Source organism: Sitophilus oryzae, unplaced genomic scaffold (assembly GCF_002938485.1).
Source record: "Sitophilus oryzae breed Bouriz unplaced genomic scaffold, Soryzae_2.0 scaffold_1067_pilon_pilon, whole genome shotgun sequence".
Taxonomy (NCBI): Eukaryota; Metazoa; Arthropoda; class Insecta; order Coleoptera; family Curculionidae; genus Sitophilus; species Sitophilus oryzae.
In genome coordinates this window covers 1175161-1195201 of record NW_022145690.1, presented here as the reverse complement: position 1 = coordinate 1195201, position 20041 = coordinate 1175161, and the positions used below count along the sequence as shown (strand labels likewise).

The following is a 20041-nucleotide window of genomic DNA, read 5'->3' as shown; positions in this document are numbered from 1 at the left end:
CAAAAATATCTTAGAGATTTCAAAGTTTTATGATATTTTAGAGGAACTTTATGTATTTTTTAGTGATAGTTCCAACATTGAAAAATCGCCGACAGAAAGTGGCGAAACAATTTTTCGACGAACTTGCTTATTATTATTAGGGGGCCCTCATAAAAAGTTCCGCGGGGGTGTCCCCTAATTTTTATGTCCGCCACTGAATACGGCCCCTTTAAATATGCGCTTTTTCCAATGAGCCCATATAACACAACACAATCCTATAGATATCTTGAGGATATCCACCAAGGATATAGTAAATATCTTAAGGATATCCAAAAACCAGAGGAGGATATGGGATATCCAGATGGGACAAAAAAAGTCATCTTCAAGACATCCCTAGGCAAGCCTTTTACGATTATTTGGGATATTTATAGGATAATACAAGGATGATGTTAGCAGTTTATGTCTAGCAGCAACAGTTTACATCAAAGTTAGCACACAGGATACAGGTATAATTTCTAACACCACACATTCCAGAAACTCACAATTTAAACACAAAAATAGGATTTCTCTTTAAATAGATCAAACACGAAAATGGGTTTAGGGATAAAGAACAAGCGCTTTTCAACAAATTTTCACCTATAATTTTGTCACAAATTTTTCATTGTGAGACCCTGAGTCGTTCGTCGTTTTTCGTTTTTCGGCATTAGTTGAGGTTAGGATAGAATTTCTGCTAGAACAAGGCTAGAACTATGAGTATAAGAAAAAACTAAGTCAAACTCAACCAGTTTTGATAGTTTCAGTCATTTTTAAGCTCATTCAATATCGACAAACGACCGAATTCACCTCGAATTTCACTAAATCAAAGAACTGAATTGGAACCACATTGGAACTGAATAATACATAGTAATGTGGATCGGGTAAATACCCAGCGGGTAGGTAAATAAATTTCGGGTATTTACCCAGGTATTTACCTAAATTTTATTTACCTACCCGAAACTGGGTATTTAAAAAGAAAACGTTATTCCTGTAAGTATGCAACACCCTTGTCTGGTGGAGAGGACTACGTGGAACAAACTCCATTGCTGAGGGGTCCATCAGAATTCTAAGTGCTCCCGTAACCTCCGCAGCTACTGAAAGAACTTTTAGTACGTTTAGCTGGATTCATTCAAATAAACGAAATAGGCTCACTACCGAAAGGGCAGCTAAAATAGCGTATTTATCTCATAATTGGAAGTTACGAAATAAGGCTGATAACAGTGACAACAAAACAGTCAGTCCTGTCACTCCTGTTTGTTCTATTCCTGCAACAAATAAAAATAGCCTAGAAGTCTCGGATCTGCAAACGTTGGCAGCAACTCCATCTACATCTTCCACTTTTCGACCACCCAAGAAGAGAAAAACACTTCCAGAGCATGATGTTGATTTAGATGAGGACGAAAATAACCATTACCAAACAAGCGAATCGGATTCAGACCTTGAAATGGAGGAGGATATTCCTTATGCAGACACTGACACTGGGTCTGACAAATTTGACACTGACCCAGATTCATAATTTAAATTAAAATTAAAAAAATATTTCTAAGTACTTATATTTCCGAGTATATTTCAAGTATTAAAGTATTACACGTGGTAGTAGATTTTTTTTCATTATACCCTGATATATACCCGATTTGGGCAAATTACCCGGGTATTTACCCAAAAAAATATATACCCGGGTATTTTACATCACCAATAATACACGATGCAAAAACAAACAACTGTCGAGATGGATTGTGGGAAATTTTTTGCGCGGGCGTTTTAAATTCTCTGTATTACTGGGAGTGGCCAAGCTCATAAATATCCAGATTATCCAGAAGATACCAACAGAATATTTTGTTGCCTTGACGTAATATATATCTATCTGTATGGTTTATTGCATTTTATGTAATATAAAAAGTAGTACATTATTTATTTTTCCTAAATATCTATTCTGAGACATCTACAGGATTTCAGGATGTCTGGAGGATATCCTATAGATGTCTTTATAAGGTGATCTTATAATGGGACATTCCGGCATTCTATGAATATCCTGCGGATATTGTGTGTTATATGGGAGGTTCTTTGTGGACAAACCGGCCTTCCACCCGAAGACCCCCGTGGACTGGAAAAGCCCAATTGTGAATCCAAAATACAACCACTTTGTTTTATTTTATTTTTATTTATTTATATGTAGTGATATAACAAATATTAGTTCTTGGCAATTCGCAAAGATGCGAATAAATCTACTGCCAATATTCGGAATACAAATGCCAGTAATAATTAATAGTTATAAAATATTAATAATTAATATTAAAAATTGTAGATGTTATGATTCAGTAAAATAACACAGTAAATTTGGCACTTAAACGTAAAAAAAGTTACACATCAATTTGATAGTTTTTTAAGCTCTTTCCTTTTAAAAACTCTGTGACCGTAAAAAAGTGGTTTCACCTGGAAAAATGCACCAAAAACTGCGTTTGAGTGACTTTGGCGCCCTTTAACTTTGTAACCGTAGGTTTTAGAGATTTGTTACTTAGAGATGAAACTGTATTCTCTTCATTTTTTGTTCCATAAAATTTTCTGTGGGACCTACGGTTCAGCCAGAAAATCGAATCCAAAATTTTGTTGAGTTTCTTAAAAAGCGGTGGGGTGGGGGTATACAAATTTTAGAATTTAAGCTTTTCCAGTGGACCACTTACGACTGGCAGAGTATGAGAGCAGGGGTAATTTGATGGGAGTCTAGACCTTTTTTATGCCAGATTGCCTGTACTAAAATGAACTTTTTAAATGTCAATTACATTTAAATTTTTAGAAATATATTTCTTGTGATATTTGCCAAAACACCTAGATTTTATCTGTGCCTCGATTATATCTGTGATTATCTGATATCAAACTGATACCAAATACTAAAGTAAATGTTGCAAGACTATATGTTAAGTTACATGATAAACGTACTGTAATATATAACTATCTTGATAATTATATTAAAAAATCTATAGTAAAAGAAACCCTCACTAATCTAGGATAAAAGAAACTCAATTTAAGTTATATACAGTTTACTAATATAAATAAAATGTAATACAATAAACTCTACTCTTCTGAATTATATATGTACATTCAAATATGTTTAACACAGAACTCTATATTGTCTGTCTTTGTAAGCTACCTCGCCCCTTCGAAAAGACTGTTCCCTATCGGATCTGGTTTTATTTAAGTAATATCCAAAAGTGAACATTGGAATCACCATTATACTGAAACCGAGGAACGCATTTAGGCCGGAAGGTCTGAAATGTTCGACGGCAGTTACGCTCATCGAATGGAAACGTTGAAGTGCCGAATCAAACTAGAACAAAAAAATTGAGTATGTAATAATCAAAAAATCTGATGTTTTGATCCCTAATGTTGACAGTAGACTATATATAAGTTTAAAATCCAAAACTCGACTACAGGTTAATTGAAGGATAACGGGAAAAAACCGACGATGTCCATTTTATGAAATTTTTAAGTAATCATCTTAATTTGTTGAGAATATTAAGTCCCAAACCACATGTTAAGAAGTTACGAAAATATTCTTCATCTAAATACTTTTAACGCAAATATAAAGCCTTTTTTATGTTATTAATCTAATTAAAACAGGCCTCAACATTTTAATTAAATGTTATGAACTCAATATCGTAAGAAATTATTAGGTAACAACTAAACATATACAAAAACTATAAATCAACATACCACATGACCACCTGCACCAGTAGCATGGACAAAAGGGTCAGATTTCAGTTTCAAATATTCGTTGCGAAGAAAAAGTCTTCTCTTGGCTTTTTCTTGGAGAATTTCTATTTGATTGGGCGGAAGATCGTATTGTTGAGACATTTTTTTTTTCTGGACGTCAGTGATACCAGTGATACCAATTCAATAATTGAACGAAACTGTCAAAATTCATTCTAACCAACATACAAATATTAAGTCTTCTTTTCATTTATGTGGCTCATTCTACAACAGCAATCATATCAGATCCATTAAATATATGATAATAATATACTTGATCTATGGCATATCCTTCAATGTTGCCAAATAATTCAAATAATCTGATCACTATTGTTTTTAAATAGACTCTGACTGGCCGTCGAAAGGCGCGTGGTCGTCGTGAAACAAGAAGAAGAATTGTTTTTAAATTTTTATCATAGAGGTAAATAAACGTTGTTATAGATATGTTTTTATTAAAGTTAGCAAAACTATCTACGTTTATTATTTATGAAAACGATAGGTAACTCTCTTGAGAGTTGTGATTATTCATTCTGTATATAATAGACAGAAAGACAGGAAATAATAATAATAGACAGAAAGACAGGAAAACAATGACAAATCGGCCAAATCTATTGAATCTATTTATAAGTACATCTTTGTACATCGTTTTATGGCTTTTTCTGGGTACAAATATTCAGACATAATTGATAAATATTTATATATTTTAAAGCACGTAATGATATCAATTCTGAAAAGGTCGAACAGGGTTGTCAGGTTGCCACATTCTATATTCTTTCCGAATTAATTAAACGCACTTTGGTAATTTTATGATACATTTAATTTTGAAATACTAGACAAGAAATTTAATATTGCTTGAATATATATGCTTATAAATTAAAAACTTATTGATACAATAGACAAATGAGTAAATGAGAAGCAAAATATCTTGTCTTTTATACTAGAATAATAAAGAGTTCAAAGTCCGGCAACGCTGGACCAAACTGCGCAGCTGTTTTTGTTTTCGTTCCTTTGTTTGGTACAGGAAAATGCGTATTTAGGAAGACCAAAGCGTGACCAAAGGAAGACAGAAAGAAATCACTTTGCAGACAGTTCGTAAATAAGTAGCTCCATTCCAATTTATGGTCACTCAGTTGAAAAGTAGCTGTACAACCTTATAGACTTGTTATTGTAAGTAATTTCATTTATTATAATAAATAAATTGTTTATTTCTGCTTTATTGTAACTGCTTTTCTAAAGTATCAATATATGCAAGCATTTTTAAGAATTTTATGGTCAATAAGAGGTCATAGGAATCGATGTTAGAATACGAAATTTTTCACTTTGAATACAAGGTGAAATTATTGATTAATTTGAAATTATTGTGGTACCTAACATGAAATTGCATATTATTATACCTACGTATAGAAATTTCTCAAATATTTAGTCATTTTACATCTATAATTAACTATAAAATGAAATTCTGAGCTGATTCTGAGTATTCCCACAAATTATTCCAGGTATATTTTTCTTTGTGTTCGTGTGTCACTTTATAATTCTCTCGAAAAAGTCGTATTTCAAACGTCAAGCCAATTATTTTCATTATTCATTTCTATATGTTATTAGTGCTTCAACAGTTTATTAGGTAGAAAAAAAATAATATGATCGAAAAAAACGGCGTCAGCGATGGCTATGAAATGAAGATCGTTGTCATTTCAGCTTTAAAATTATATGGGGAATGTCATTGGGGTTCATTTCTAAGCCAACTGGACGCCGTTTTTTTTTTGGATCATATGGTACAATAATTTATTTTGATTTTTTTATTTCCAGAATAATTTTAAAAATAACCACTTCATGAATTTTTTAATATATTATAGAGGAGTTAACAAGGAACTTACAGATATATTATTAACTATTTATTAAATTAATACTGTATTATCGAAAAAAAAACGGCGTCAGCGATGGCTATGAAATGGAGATCGCTGTCATTTTATATGTAAATTTATATGGGAAATGTCATCCATCGTCATTTCCCAGCCAACTGGACACCGTTTTTTTCGTCAATCATACGGTATAAAAGTAAGTAGAAATATATAAGTATAAAGGGAACTGACATTTCATCTAGGAGATATTATGTCAAATAATTTTTTGTGATATTCTACTGAGATGTTTTGCACTGATGCATTTACACCCTGTATAGTCAAGAATACCTTGATCATTTTTATATTAAAATATTGAGTCACATTGTTAATGTTATTGAGCTGTCAATGTTTATGTTCAATATTTATACTATTGTAAACAGTATTATGTTTGTTACTGTAATATTGTTGACACATACTTTGAATTTTTATTAACACAACTGTGTTTATTTACAGATATTTCACTAAAAAGATGAAGCTGTTACTAATTCTGGCAGCTGTAGTCATAAGCTGTCAAGCAGTCTCTTTCTACGATTTAGTACAAGAGCAATGGTCATCATTTAAGGTAATTATTTATTTATTTATTTGATTTAATAAAAATAAAAAATATGTTCCTATATCAAAACTAGGTTTGCTAGGGTTTTGTTAGAATTGATTTCTACTTATTTTATTATAAATATCAAAATTGTTAAATTGTAAAATATTTTTCTTTGTTTCTTAAAAAATGGAACATACTGTATATTATTTTTCTTTAAATGGAAAATTAAAAACGAAATGCTATTTGTATTTTAAAGTGTTTTAAACATTTTAACATTATGGCAGATATTCGGTGTTCGGTGTACAGGGTGGCTCGAATTCGACGCTCATCATTGGGATTTCGGAAACCGTAAGAGATACAGGATCGGTTAAATGGAAGCAAAGTTGCGCAATTTGATGCACAATAAAATGCCGTATTGCATTTTGAAAAATTCCGAATACTTCCGAATATATTCGAAAAAAACGGAATTTTCAATTTTGTTTTCTTTTATTTCCTGGCTTTATTTGTTAAGATAACTTAAAATGAAAAACACATTTTCATGGCCACTTTTTCTGCTCTATAACCCTGTGTGATTAAATATTGACTCTGACGTTTCGCCTTCTGGCGACCATCATCAACTTAATTTTTTTAAATACGGACCTGATTTTTTTTTTCAATTTAATTAAATCCTTTCATCACTCTTAAAACACTATATATAGTCACTTTGATATTTGCCGACGTTTCGTACAATTACAAATTCCATCACCAGAATATTTTATGCAAAAAAAATAAAAATAAAAATGCAATACGGCATTTTATTGAGCATTAAATTGCGCAACTTTGCCTCCATTTAACCGATCCTGTATCTCTTACGGTTTCCGAAATCCCATTGATGAGCGTCGAATTCGAGCCACCCTGTACATATATACAATATGATCGAACAAAAACAGCGTTAGCGATGGCTATGAAATGAAGATAGCTGTCATAATTATATGTAAAATTTTATGGAGAATGATTTTATCGATCGTCATTTCGAAGCCAACTAGACGCCGTTTTTCTTATTTTTTTTCTATCATACAGTAGCTCTTTCTACAGAAATTTGTTTCCCAAAGCCGCCCAAGTGATTTATTTTAAGATTATTATTTTTGTAAATTAGTTTCTGGCTGCGTTGGTAATTGGTAATATTTCATCATGAAAACAAATAAAAGCAAATATTAAACAATAACAATCCATTATAAATTTAAACCATATTCTTTAGTGATGTTTTTTTATTAGCATTTGTTTTGTGGTGAAATATTAACTACACATATAACCATAATACAAACTGGTTTAACAAATACTAAAAGTAATCAGTTGTTTATAAAATATATAAGGTTTTATTTCAAAACAATAAAAAAATAATGGGAACTTTTGAGTTAATATTATTTACTTAGTTATTGTGTATATTTTTTGTCCGGTTACTTCATTTCACACTATCCCGGTTACTGTTCATGTTGATCGCATTGAAACGCTGATCAAACAAAAATGTGAATATATGTACCATATTAGATCATTGGTTACTTTTATGCCACAAAAATATGTGTAAAATTTCATCTTTTCTGGAATTTTTAGACCTACTGAAGGCATCAAAATATATACATTTTTATTTTTTTAGAATTTTCAGAACTTGCACGCATTAATAACTCTTCAAATAATAATATAACAAATTTTTCGTGTACTTGCTATTTAAGCTCGTGTAAAAGTCGGTATTTTATGGGATTCTCCGATGCTGGCAGCACTGTCGGAGAATGCATCAAGCCTATACAAAATTGCCTTTATATTTTCCAAGTGTTTCCAGAACCACACCAGAACTACGGATTTCGGATATATTCTACGGACGTACGGATTCTCTTCCAATAATACGGATTTTCTGTCATTATTCAATTTAACATAATATTATATGATTAACACAGAGTCAGAGTTGCCTTGAAAACATATGCTTGGAAATAAAAATCGCTGTTATTTCTCATATGTAAAATTATATGGTGAGTGTAAATGATCCTCATTTCCAAGCCAACTAAACAACTTTTTTTGATCATACGAAACCTATAAAAAAATCTTTGGAAATTAAAAATTTTATCTATTGCCCTCGACTATAATTTATAACAATAAAAAATTGTATTGATTTGCAATACTTTTTTGTTTCATATATTCATATTTTTGTACATGTACTACGTAGCTAGTATGTAGATACTTTAGAATGGTACCTAATATAATAATAAAAATGTTTATTTTTTATTTTTGACATTTATTTTATGATTAACATGAATAAATATTTTATTCATCTACGGATATTTCGACAAACGAAATACGGATTTTACATTTGATCATCTGGCAACACTGTATTTGCTGCTGAATAAAATAATTAAAAAAACAGAGGTGTGGTGAGATTTTAAGTAGTCGATTTTTTATAGGGTTTTGATTATTTTTTATGAGCACCCTGTTTGATTGTATTTAATCACCAACCTTGTATAATATTTAAATCATTTTAAACGGGAATGTACACATTGTACACCACGAAATATCGTTGACCTAAAAAATTCATATTTTTATCTAAATTATATCCTAAATTATTTTTAACGAATTGTGCGAATCTCTGTTTTTATTTTGATAGATATTGGAAATTTCTGTTTGATTATACTGACATGATTACAGTAGCTGTTAATAAGGGTTAAAGGTTTTGATGTCAATAGTTATCTTTAGCAATAAGGATAAACTATTTATAAGCATATTCTTTTAAACTGTTTGATAATGACCATGTGATGATATGTTTCTTTGTTTTGGACTTAACTGACTGTGATATTTGTATTTGTGATAGTATGAATACGTTCTTTGCTTTTAATAAATGATTAAGAAATGACTTTATTAGCAGTTTGTAGTGATAAGCGCAGGGGAATTGTGTACATTTTTATTACACATTCTACATATACAATAACGCATGAAGTTTTTATAACAACTCTTTATTTTGAAGAATTTTATACCTATAATCTTGTGAAATATTAAAAAAGTTAAGATGTTAGCTTGCAACTGTTGAACTCTTCGATATATTATATCGAAAATCTTTTGCTAGAATAAAAATCATTAAAGTTTACATGAAAAATTGTGTTTTGCACTATATGCGCATATTTGAAGTGAACTTCTGCCCCTCTGTCCATCTGTCCGTCCGTTTGCAGGGTGGGACTGTGTGCACCGTCGTTCACATAGCCTACCCACCAAATTTGGTCACGATCGTACAACATCAACTTTTGACGTTGCTTACGTCAAAACTAACTGTCACAGTGACACGTCAGTGTGACACAATCAAGTTGGCCTTAGTTCAGTTTATTTTAGTCACAGTTTAACTGTCACAGTGACACAGTCAAGTTGGCCTTAGTCAGTTTATCAATATATCAAATTTCATTTAAATCGGATAATTTTTTCGCCATTGATGATGGAGTTTCGTAGTGCCCAAAAACGACGTCAAAATATCACGAAAAATACGTCCAGAGATTCAGCTCCTTAGCTCCCATGGGGCCCGAGTTGCGACGCTCAAATATCGTTACCACTTTTATGACGCTTGGCGTGATGCCAGCTCGTGGGTCACGGCCTTGAATTTTTACTCCCATCGCACGTAAAGTTTCACTTCAATAAAAAAAAACTTGAGTCAGTTATAAACCGCATATTTTTTATGAACTTTTGTACTGAATTTTTGAATGGGCAGAATCATAGAATAGAAAAACTAAGGAATAAATAAACAAAATTAGCAATACGTCGTGACCTCGAAGGTACTTTAACATGACTGAATTCTAATTAATAAAGTAGGATAAATTAAATCAAGGGTCAATAATGTTATTAGTTATTCAAATTGTTAAGAAAATATAATTCTAAAATAAATAAGTTATTGTAATTGTTTAATAACAAAAATACAGACACCACCAAGAAAAAATAATAAACTTGAGGTATCTTAATTATGTTTGTCAAGTAAATGAGAAAATGCAAGAATAAAATCAATTTATTAATTTTATAATTGATTGCTTTACTACTCGTAACCGATTTTACAGGGTGATCCGAATTGTATTCAGCAAAATTTCGGCATCATATTCTGCAGATAAAAATAAGTATAAAAGTCCTTATCGAGTATGTGCTAAAATGCTTTGTTTCGGAGATACAGTTACATATATACAGAGCAACTGTTCTGAAGATATTTGGAATGGAAATAAACAATACATATCATTGACAAAAATAAACATGTTGAATAGATAGATTTTTTTTAATTAATCATAATTTTTTTTCCTAGATAAAAATATGATAAAATAGTTTAAAAGTAATAATGCAATTTCTACACCCTGTATATCCGAAACGAAGCATTTTAGGACATAAATTTATACGAACTTTTTTACTTAATGTCATATACAGAATATACTGCCGAAGTTTTCCGAATACATTTCGGACCACCCTGTATAATCACTTACTATGAAAAGTTATTGCAATATTTTTCATGATTTTAATCTGGGAATCGAGTTGCATAAGTTAATCAGTTTGTTTAGTTAGTTTAATCGCACGTTGCATACGTAACAATTTTCGAAATCTATTTTCGTTAAGTCACAATAAGTTCACTAATTCCAGTCCCAATACGATGTCTTCTCAGATTTATACACTTTACATAAAACCAAATACAACAAAAAATAATCACAATAAACACACACATCAAATTGTAAAATTTCTAATTTATTAAGAGAGAAATATCAAACCCTCCAAAAAAAAGGTTGCTATGACGTCTCTCTCTGATGTTTGGATATAAAAATGGAATTTGACTCTCTCCTTTTCGGCGTTTTTAATATAAATATAAGCGAGAATAATATAAATGACCAGTTGACAGACAGAGACAAAATAAAAAGCGGCATATAGTGTTGCCGGTTTTCACGTTTGCTGGAAAATGTGTGTAGACGAAAATAAATTATTTTAAAAATTTTCATGTATACTACTGAAATGAATATAATATATCTAAGCTAAATATAATCCATTAGAGCTGTAGTAAAATGAGTAAGTAATTGTGAAAAATTAAGTTCCAACCCTAGATACAACATTTTTCGTAAACGCCTACTGGTGAGGTTTGATATTTTGATGCAAAATCCGGCAATGCCGCGTAGAAGAAATATATCAACCCAACTTTTTTCTCTCTTTAATACATTTGATTTGTCATTAAGCTACCTACATCAGTGTCTTACACGTTAAAATCCAGACCACACTTCTAAAATGACTAGGTCGGTATATAACTTTTATACATATTTTCAGATGCAACATTCCAAAAATTACGACAGCGAGACTGAGGAAAGATTCCGAATGAAAATATTTATGGAAAACGCCCACAAAGTTGCCAAACATAACAAACTATTCTCCCAAGGCTTTGTCAAGTTCAAGCTGGGTTTGAACAAGTACGCCGACATGTTACATCATGAATTCGTCTCTACGCTTAACGGTTTCAACAAAACCAAGAACAATATCCTGAAAGGCAGTGACTTGAACGATGCAGTAAGGTTTATCTCCCCTGCAAATGTCAAATTGCCTGATACTGTTGATTGGAGGGACACAGGAGCTGTCACTGAAGTCAAAGACCAAGGTCACTGCGGGTCGTGTTGGAGTTTCAGTGCTGTAAGTATTAATACTTTTTTATAACTCAAAAAGAAAAGGAATGTATGTAAAGGGTAAGGGAAAAACCAACGATGTCCATTTTATAGGAATTTTTATGTTATCAACTTGATCTGTTGAGAATACCAAGTAATACCACTTTTGTAGAATGTTTAGGAATGGAGTTAATCACCGCGACCTTACATATCTATTGTGTGCTTCCCTTTCTTGAGTTATAACGAGTTATAACCTTCATCAAACAGTCTCAGGGCTTTACAAAAGCCAATATCTGAGACGGCTCCACAGAGGCCAGCTCTCCATTCTCGGCATCAGCTGTACCAAAGTTCATGGCACGAACGGTCGTCGTCTCGGCGCACTCAGTGATAAGGTGTTCTAGTGTTTCCCCGTTTTCCCCACAGAATCTGTATTCCCTGTTGTTTCTCAGCTTCAGCCTACTGAGGTGTTCGTTGAGTTGATGTTCTAAATCAGTTTTGTGGCATCGTCTGTTTTTTTCCATTATCCTCAACAGTATAATGAAACTCTTGTCTACTCGGTATATCATATGCCATTACTAATTGTATATTGTTTTTGGTGATTAAGAGCGTGGTTGACAAATGCAATATATTTTTTATTTTCCAGACCGGTTCACTCGAAGGCCAGCACTTCCGTAAAACCGGCAAACTAGTGTCCCTTAGCGAACAAAACTTGGTAGATTGTTCAGGAAGATACGGCAACAACGGCTGCAACGGCGGTCTCATGGACAACGCCTTCCGTTACATCAAAGACAACGGCGGTATCGACACGGAAAAGTCCTACCCCTACCTAGCCGAGGACGAGAAATGCCACTACAAAGCCCAGAACAGCGGCGCAACCGATAAGGGCTTCGTAGACATCGAAGAAGGCAACGAAGATGACCTTAAGGCAGCAGTTGCTACCGTAGGCCCCGTTTCGATAGCCATCGACGCCAGCCACGAAACCTTCCAACTGTACTCGGACGGAGTGTACAGCGATCCTGAATGTAGCTCACAAGAACTGGACCATGGGGTGTTGGTAGTGGGATACGGTACCAGCGACGATGGTCAGGACTACTGGTTGGTGAAGAATTCGTGGGGACCCAGCTGGGGATTGAACGGATACATCAAGATGGCCCGGAATCAAGATAACATGTGCGGAGTTGCATCTCAGGCTAGTTATCCTTTGGTTTAGAGGATATAGGACAGCGTTTGTGATTTTTTATTAGGGTTTAGAATACCTATCTCTAAAAGCTCTCTATTTTTTTTTGTTATCAATTTAGTTTTGTAAGATATTTTATATGATCTTTGTAGAGATTCTTTTTTAAGCTTCCATTAAAAACGACTAAAATCATTAAATAAGTAAATAATGTATTACATATTTTTCCTTGCCATTTTCAAGTAATTCAACATTATATATTAGGGATGGGAATATATATCGATACGAGCGGTATCGACATCACGATAATGTGTTTGTGATTTGGATTTTATATTTATTCTTTTTGTCGTATTAGTTTGTTTTTTATGATTCTCATTCTTCCATCAAAAATAATAATATATTTAAAAAAGTACTATTATTTTATTTTGCATCCTATTTCCTATCCCATTTCATAATTAAGGATGAAAATATGCCTTATGTTTATATTTAACAATAAAAATTTCATATTTGAAAAAGCGCACTACATACAAGAACATTGGATGGAAAATAATGATTATTATTATGAATATAATATAACAGTTAATTAATAATAATATGAGAAAATTATAATTCCTTTTATATTCTTCCATTAAAGAATTGTGATAAATATAAAATAATTCAAAATGTACAGGATGAGTCAATGATTAAAGTCCATTATCTATCAAATCTCAAAATTGGTATGAAAATTATATGAGAAAAATAATGTAGAGAAAGATATTTTAATTAATATTATACACGGTGTTAATAAATTTATGAATTTCATCTATTTAAAATTAAAAAATCACATTTTTTTAATGGCACACTTTGTATATATTAATTTCTGATAGATTTTATAAACTACACCAACTTTTATTAAGTGTTTACGTGAGTGTGTAACTTGTTAGATTTTTATAGGTATTCTCCATATAAATAATAGGTACTCTGTATTCTCTGTATATTGTATATTCTATTGTATTTATTTTCTATATTATAAGTTACAAGTGCAGGAAATTCAAGTCCACCAAAATTAATTGAGGATTTTATAGAGAAAATTTGGCAACATTGTTAATATGATTTTCATAAAAAGAATATGTTATAAACTCTGGTTATAAACTTTTAGGGTACGAACATAGTAGAGGCAGGTTTCTGCTTTCCGGCAACCAGCGCCGTCTCTGGGGACATATTCTTGACCACTCGCATCTTCAAATATCGCTCGCATCTCGCATCTCCTAAAAAGCCATATAACAATACACAGATGCGTAACTTTGCGTATGTGCATCACGTGTATTGTATATGGCTATTTCGGAGATGCGAGAAGGATTCGGAAGTAGATAATTAAGAGGAAATATACTTGATTAACTAACCTAACCAAACCATATTCAAACGCCGCGCCCGCCTCGCCGGGGCCACACATAGGTGTATTTGGTCTATAAACCTGGCCAAAAGTGATATTTTTTTATTAAGATTATAAAAATAGTGGAATTGTTTGTAGTGCTTTTTCTGCAAATTGTTAACCTTTAGTTCTTAATACCCCCTGTGCGCCGTCGGCGCGTGCAAAAGCAGAAATAAATAAATTTTCGTTCCGGTAAAAGCGAGAACGCCGATGAACGCTGGTTGACGGTGCCTGCCTGCTTTCACTGTGAACTAGCCGATTTGATAACCGCTTTCATTTTTTTGCGCGGCGCGGCGCTACTATGTAACCATATACAGGGGTCCCAGAAATAAGTGCAAGTATTTTAACTTAACTGGTAGTATAGTCCAGCCCCAGAAACATGCCTATGAGGTTTTTTTCTAAATACTTTTTTTTTGAAAATTCGGAATTTTTTGAAAATATTTTTGGAATTTTTTTGCAATTTTTTTTAGTTTTTATTTTAAAAAAATAATTTCTTGATAATATGGCAACATAGGTAGTAGATTAAATTTACAAGAAAGAAAATCCAGAAAAGATCCAGTGGTTCTCAAACAAATCTCGAAGTATTGGAAAGAATGTGTAAGGACCAAGAACTATTAGAGAACAACGGCATACGGTCGAGTCGGCCGCTGCTGGCACGTAGACGTAGACGTAAAGAATCTTTTACGTGTATAAAAAATAAAAAATATAAGAAATGCGCATGCGTACGTAAACGTTTACGTGTTTGTAGGCCGACTCGACCGTATGCCGTTGTTCTCTATTGACTACAATAAAACGACGGAAAGCAGCATATTTTGGTCATATTTTTCGAAATAACAAATATAGTTTCCTACAACTGATCGTTGAGGGAAAGATTGAAGGACAACGAGGCATCGGGCGTAAACGGTTTTCCTGGTTGCGGAGTTTGCGCCAGTGGTTTAATATAGGAGAGGCCAGTGCAATTATCCGTTTGGCTCAAGACAGGGAGGAATTCCAATTGATGGTCGCCAACCTCCGATGAGGAGAAGGCACATTAAGAAGAAGGTTCTCAAAATTTTAGCAAAAAATATTTTTTTTTTGGAAATTTTCAAAGTAAAATAACTCCATTATTTTGGACTTATTTGAAAAACGATAAAGAGAAAATATGTTTCTTTTATCGAGATCTACCACCCTTTAAAATACTTGCACTTATTTCTGGGATACCCTGTTTATAACAATACACGTGATGCGTATACCACGCGTATACGCAAAGTTGCGAACGATGTCAAGAATAGGTGCCCAGATTGGCGCTGACTACCAATAAGCGGCAAACCTGCTTGCACTGTGTTCGCACACTTACGGGTATATACCCTTTTACGTATACAAAAGACGTAATACATAAATAAAATCATTAAAATTTACCTGATCATTTCAATTTTCAATCCTTTTCCCAGAGCCTTTTCCATAATAATTATTAGCCTACTGAATGCAAGAAACAAATTTACAACTTTTGTTGTTTGAACCAAGTTTGAACCAGAGGTACAGTACAGAATAATTGCCAGAGGTTTGTGGTCTAAACACGGTCTAAATGCAAAAGATTTGAAAATAGAAAAGAAGAATGATTATTTTATGTTGGCTATGATTCATATAAATTTTTGAAGTGGCGATACTGGCAATTGGCATATGATTGGCATCACTGATATATCCCCGCGGAAAATCTAAATTTGTTTATTGTTTGAGGTTACCAAATAAAATTTTATAACTATTTTCCTTTTAATAGATATAATTTAAATTTAGTAAATATAATAATAACTAATTCCTGGTAATTATTTAAATACTTAATACCGTTTAATATTTTCCTTATCATGGTAAGTTAAATTGTATTCTTTATTATTAAAATATTAATGGTTAAAAATCCTTAAATTTCAGAAATAAGATGCTTCAAAATGAATGACCATAAAGCAACTCCTCCACGCCAAACTAACTTAAACCAATGGCTTTCAACAGGAGCAGATAATAATGAAAGAGTTAAAAAGAAGAGAATAGCTATTGAAAGTCTTAAAAAACCTTTATCTATAACCACCAGCCCTCTCAAAACTGGCAGAGTCTCCAGACCAAAGAGGACCACAAAACCCACTTTGAAGAGATTTAACTCGGGCGGCAGTGATGACTTACCCATATTCAATAAAAAATCTCCAAGAAAAAGAGAGAAACAGTCAGAATCATTTAAAAAGTATGGTGTTTCGGTACCCTCAGTCAATCAAGTGATGAGTGATGTGAAAAATTTAACTCAGTATAAGGGTACAGTTAATGAAGTTAAAGATTTACGCGAACCCAAAGCAAAAAAACCTTCACCTCCAGCGAAAAAACAAACAAAAAAGAAACAACACTGGTTAGACTGTAAACATTTGTCTTTGGAAGAAATCACAGAAAAATTCGATGAGAATGTAACTTATCTCGAAAGTATTTTAACAGGGAAGCTATTCTCTGAAAGACATAAAATATTTCATAAAAAAAAAGTTGGAACAAACATACTGTCGAAAAAAGACTTGACATATAATACTAGTACTATAGTTTTCACGCACGAACAAGTAGATCATATAGTAGCTTTAATGGAAGAAAAATTTGATCATGATCACACCAAGAGTGCATATTTTTTTAAAGTATTGTTGCCCGAGTTCTGTTTAAAATTGTTTATGGATGTCCATGAGATGTCGCGAAGGCAAGCCACTAATTACTTAGATGAAAGACCTATAGATTGATGTTTTTGTTTTTTGACATATTTATTTTTTTGTTTTGCTTGCAGATTTATAATCTGATTTTATTTTCAAATAGTTTAAGTATTATTATTAAAAATATGGACAAATTATGTAAAGATCCTAGTCACATTTTTATTAAATGATTACTCAGATTAAAAAATATCAGGTTTTAAATCAGGTCAAATTTATAGTTTTAATATTATTTAATAAATATTTATATCTTTGAAAAATTAATAAAATAAAAATATGAAGAATCAATTAAGCATATTAGTAACAAAAAAATGTATTGACATACCTAAATAATATCAAGATATAATATAGAAAAAAAATTAGGTAGGATCATAGATAAAAAGAAAATAATCTACTATTGGTAGGATATTCCAATTTAATTTTAAAATCTTTGTAAATGATATAATTCTCTCTCTAACTCTGTTTCGAAAATGTATTGTTGAAATTTGGCACTAACCAGTGCAAAAAAGATTAAAAGTGCATATTAGGAATTATTCTTGTTTGATTTACATTGTATTATGTAAATTCAGACCAAAAAATCGTTAAAAAGCTTTCCAAAAATAACACAAAATATTTTAAATTCTATACAGTATTTACACTATTTAAAAACTTTGAAATTTATATTTTTCATTTTAAATTTTAATTTAGATACACCTAATATGCTATTGAGCAACTTAATTGAGAAATATGGAGATTTTGAAAATCTTATTTATTCCAAAAGAATATAAATATCTTATCTGCTTTAGATACGTAAATGTTGTTTTGTATATTGTATTATACGAGGGTTTCATACAAAGTTTAATTTATTTTTGTCGCTTAATTGGAATAAGATCAAAAAAATTGATGGTTCCATTTAAAATAGTCGACTTTATAGTTTTTAATGTATTTTCTACCCCTGCTGGTCATCCAATTTATGTGGTCTGGATTTTAATGCGTGTGACAGAGAATATAAATGACCGGTTGACAGACAGAGAGACAAAATCAAAAGCGGCATACAGTCATGATACAAAGAATACAAGGTATGATATTGCGCAGGTTGATCACTACGTCACAGGTGATAAACGGCACCATTGGTCGGCAAGTTCCGCGCGCCAATTTCAAATTGTCCAACAGATGTCACAATAAATGTCAAAATAATTTTTCAAATGTCAAGCACGATGATTTGACATAACTTTTAAGGTTATGTCCTAATTCTTCCCTCTTTTAGGTCTTTTTTTATTAGTGGCAATTGCACAATATGGATATTTTTTTGTATGGCGTATGACGTCACAGGTGGTATGCGCAAACTTAACGAAATTGGGGCCGCTATCGATCATACCTTGTTTTCTTTGTACCATGGCATACAGTGATGCCGGTTTTTTACGTTTGCATGCCGACGTTCTAGAACGAATAAGAATTGTCGAGACATATCTGGATTGTCTGTCGCTCTCATATATAAGCAGACGCCTGAGGCCTGGGGACGGAGATAAATAACCGGTCGACGCGTACAGTTACAATCGCCGCTCTAATTCAAAATAAATTCCTGTTAGATAAATAATTAGATAAATTGTAAATAAGTTATAAATAGTTCTTTAAGTTTCTTTTAATCGTTATTGTTTGTTATTTAGTGTTAAATAAATTGTGACTTTCTATCCACATGGAACCGACGAAAAACGTAACAATTGGTGTCAAGTGTGGCGTGTGTGATAGACTAGAAAGATAAAAATGAGACTGACAATGGCTTCAAAAAAATTGTTGAAAGACTTGAAAGTGTCCGAGTTAAAATGCATATTGGAAGAGAGAGAGTGCGAGACAGATGGAAAAAAAGCATTCTGCAAGCAAGACTAAGAGATGTTCTGATCGAGGAAGGTGAGGATCCTGACACATTTTGCTTTGAGTTAGAAGGTGATCTTGGCTCGTCATTGAAAGATTTGCAAGACAATTTGAAGAGTTTAAATAATAAAATCAGTGAAAATTCTCAAAAATTAGAAGATAAAATTATGGAAAATTCCCAGGATTTAATCAATACATTAGAAGATAAGATCATCGAAAATTCTAAAGATATACAGGCCAGCTTTAATAATAAAATAATAATTTTGGAAGAAAGTTTTAACAATAAAATAACAGAGATTGAAGATGATGTAAACAGAAAAATCGAAATTTTACGGGAAGAAATAACGAAGTCGAATTCACCAAAATGTCAAGAAACATCGGAGGAACCGAAACTAGTCGAAAATAAATATGCCTCAAAGTCAGTTATGAAGCCTCCACAGTTTGACGGAAAAACCGCTTGGGCCAACTATTTTTGTCAATTTGAACCTGCTGCGAGAGCGAACGGCTGGACAATCGCTGAAAAAGCTACCGCTTTGACTATCGCACTGCGGGGAGATGCGACTGACATCCTGCAGACACTCTCACCATCGGAACAGGGAGATTATCAGCAATTGGTACGACATTTAGAAATGAGGTACGGCCAGGCTCATTTAGAGCATGTCTACCATTCCCAGCTCAAAAATCGTGTTCAGCAGCCTAATGAGACCCTAAGAGAATATCAAGGTGAAATAGTACGCCTTGCTCGCCTTGCGTACCCTGCTATGCCCGAAAATGTTGTGGAGCGCTTAACAGTACAGACTTTTATTAGAGAACAACGGCATACTGTCGAGTCGGCCGCTGCTGGCACGTATATGTAGACGTAAAGAATCTTTTACGTGTATAAAAAAGAAATGCGCATGCGTACGTAAACGTTTACGTGTTTGTAGGCCGACTCGACCGTATGCCGTTGTTCTCTATTGATGGTTTACATGACAAAGAAACAAGGCAAACACTTCTTTTAGCTCATCCAACGCATTTGGGAGATGCCCTAGCACGTGCCCTGGAATTTGAGGCCGCGAAAGAATGCTCTAGGTCTCTAGGATTT

At 32.6% G+C, this 20041-nt stretch overlaps 3 protein-coding genes across 3 annotated transcripts; 2 read left to right on the top strand and 1 right to left on the bottom strand.

The window, feature by feature from the left end:
* Positions 1-3036: 3036 nt before the first annotated feature.
* Positions 3037-3924, bottom strand: LOC115879739. The gene is made up of 2 exons (XM_030896713.1): positions 3727-3924; positions 3037-3340 (listed from the first exon to the last, which is right to left on the bottom strand). Exons 1-2 carry the CDS (start codon positions 3865-3867, stop codon positions 3125-3127), a joined length of 357 nt encoding a protein of 118 aa, XP_030752573.1. The 5' UTR covers positions 3868-3924; the 3' UTR covers positions 3037-3124.
* A 779-nt stretch (positions 3925-4703) lies between these two features.
* LOC115879680 (cathepsin L-like) lies at positions 4704-13203 on the top strand. Its single transcript, XM_030896611.1, has 4 exons — positions 4704-4929; positions 6114-6222; positions 11488-11844; positions 12460-13203. Exons 2-4 carry the CDS (start codon positions 6130-6132, stop codon positions 13024-13026), a joined length of 1017 nt encoding a protein of 338 aa, XP_030752471.1. The 5' UTR covers positions 4704-4929; positions 6114-6129; the 3' UTR covers positions 13027-13203.
* A 2833-nt stretch (positions 13204-16036) lies between these two features.
* LOC115879686 lies at positions 16037-17712 on the top strand. The gene is made up of 2 exons (XM_030896625.1): positions 16037-16245; positions 16307-17712. The coding sequence occupies exon 2, from the start codon at positions 16324-16326 to the stop codon at positions 17137-17139; it is 816 nt and encodes a 271-aa protein (XP_030752485.1). The 5' UTR covers positions 16037-16245; positions 16307-16323; the 3' UTR covers positions 17140-17712.
* Positions 17713-20041: the final 2329 nt, after the last annotated feature.

Excerpts from the sequence above, each read along its gene's own strand:
- LOC115879739 (XM_030896713.1), bottom strand. The coding sequence starts at position 3,867 with ATGTCTCAACAATACGATCTTCCGCCCAATCAAATAGAAATTCTCCAA. Across the intron at positions 3,341-3,726 it reads CTGGTGCAGGTGGTCATGTG|TTTGATTCGGCACTTCAACG; the intron begins GTATGTTGATTT and ends TTTTTGTTCTAG.
- LOC115879680 (XM_030896611.1), top strand. The coding sequence starts at position 6,130 with ATGAAGCTGTTACTAATTCTGGCAGCTGTAGTCATAAGCTGTCAAGCA. Across the intron at positions 6,223-11,487 it reads AGCAATGGTCATCATTTAAG|ATGCAACATTCCAAAAATTA; the intron begins GTAATTATTTAT and ends ACATATTTTCAG. Across the intron at positions 11,845-12,459 it reads CGTGTTGGAGTTTCAGTGCT|ACCGGTTCACTCGAAGGCCA; the intron begins GTAAGTATTAAT and ends TTTATTTTCCAG.
- LOC115879686 (XM_030896625.1), top strand. The coding sequence starts at position 16,324 with ATGAATGACCATAAAGCAACTCCTCCACGCCAAACTAACTTAAACCAA.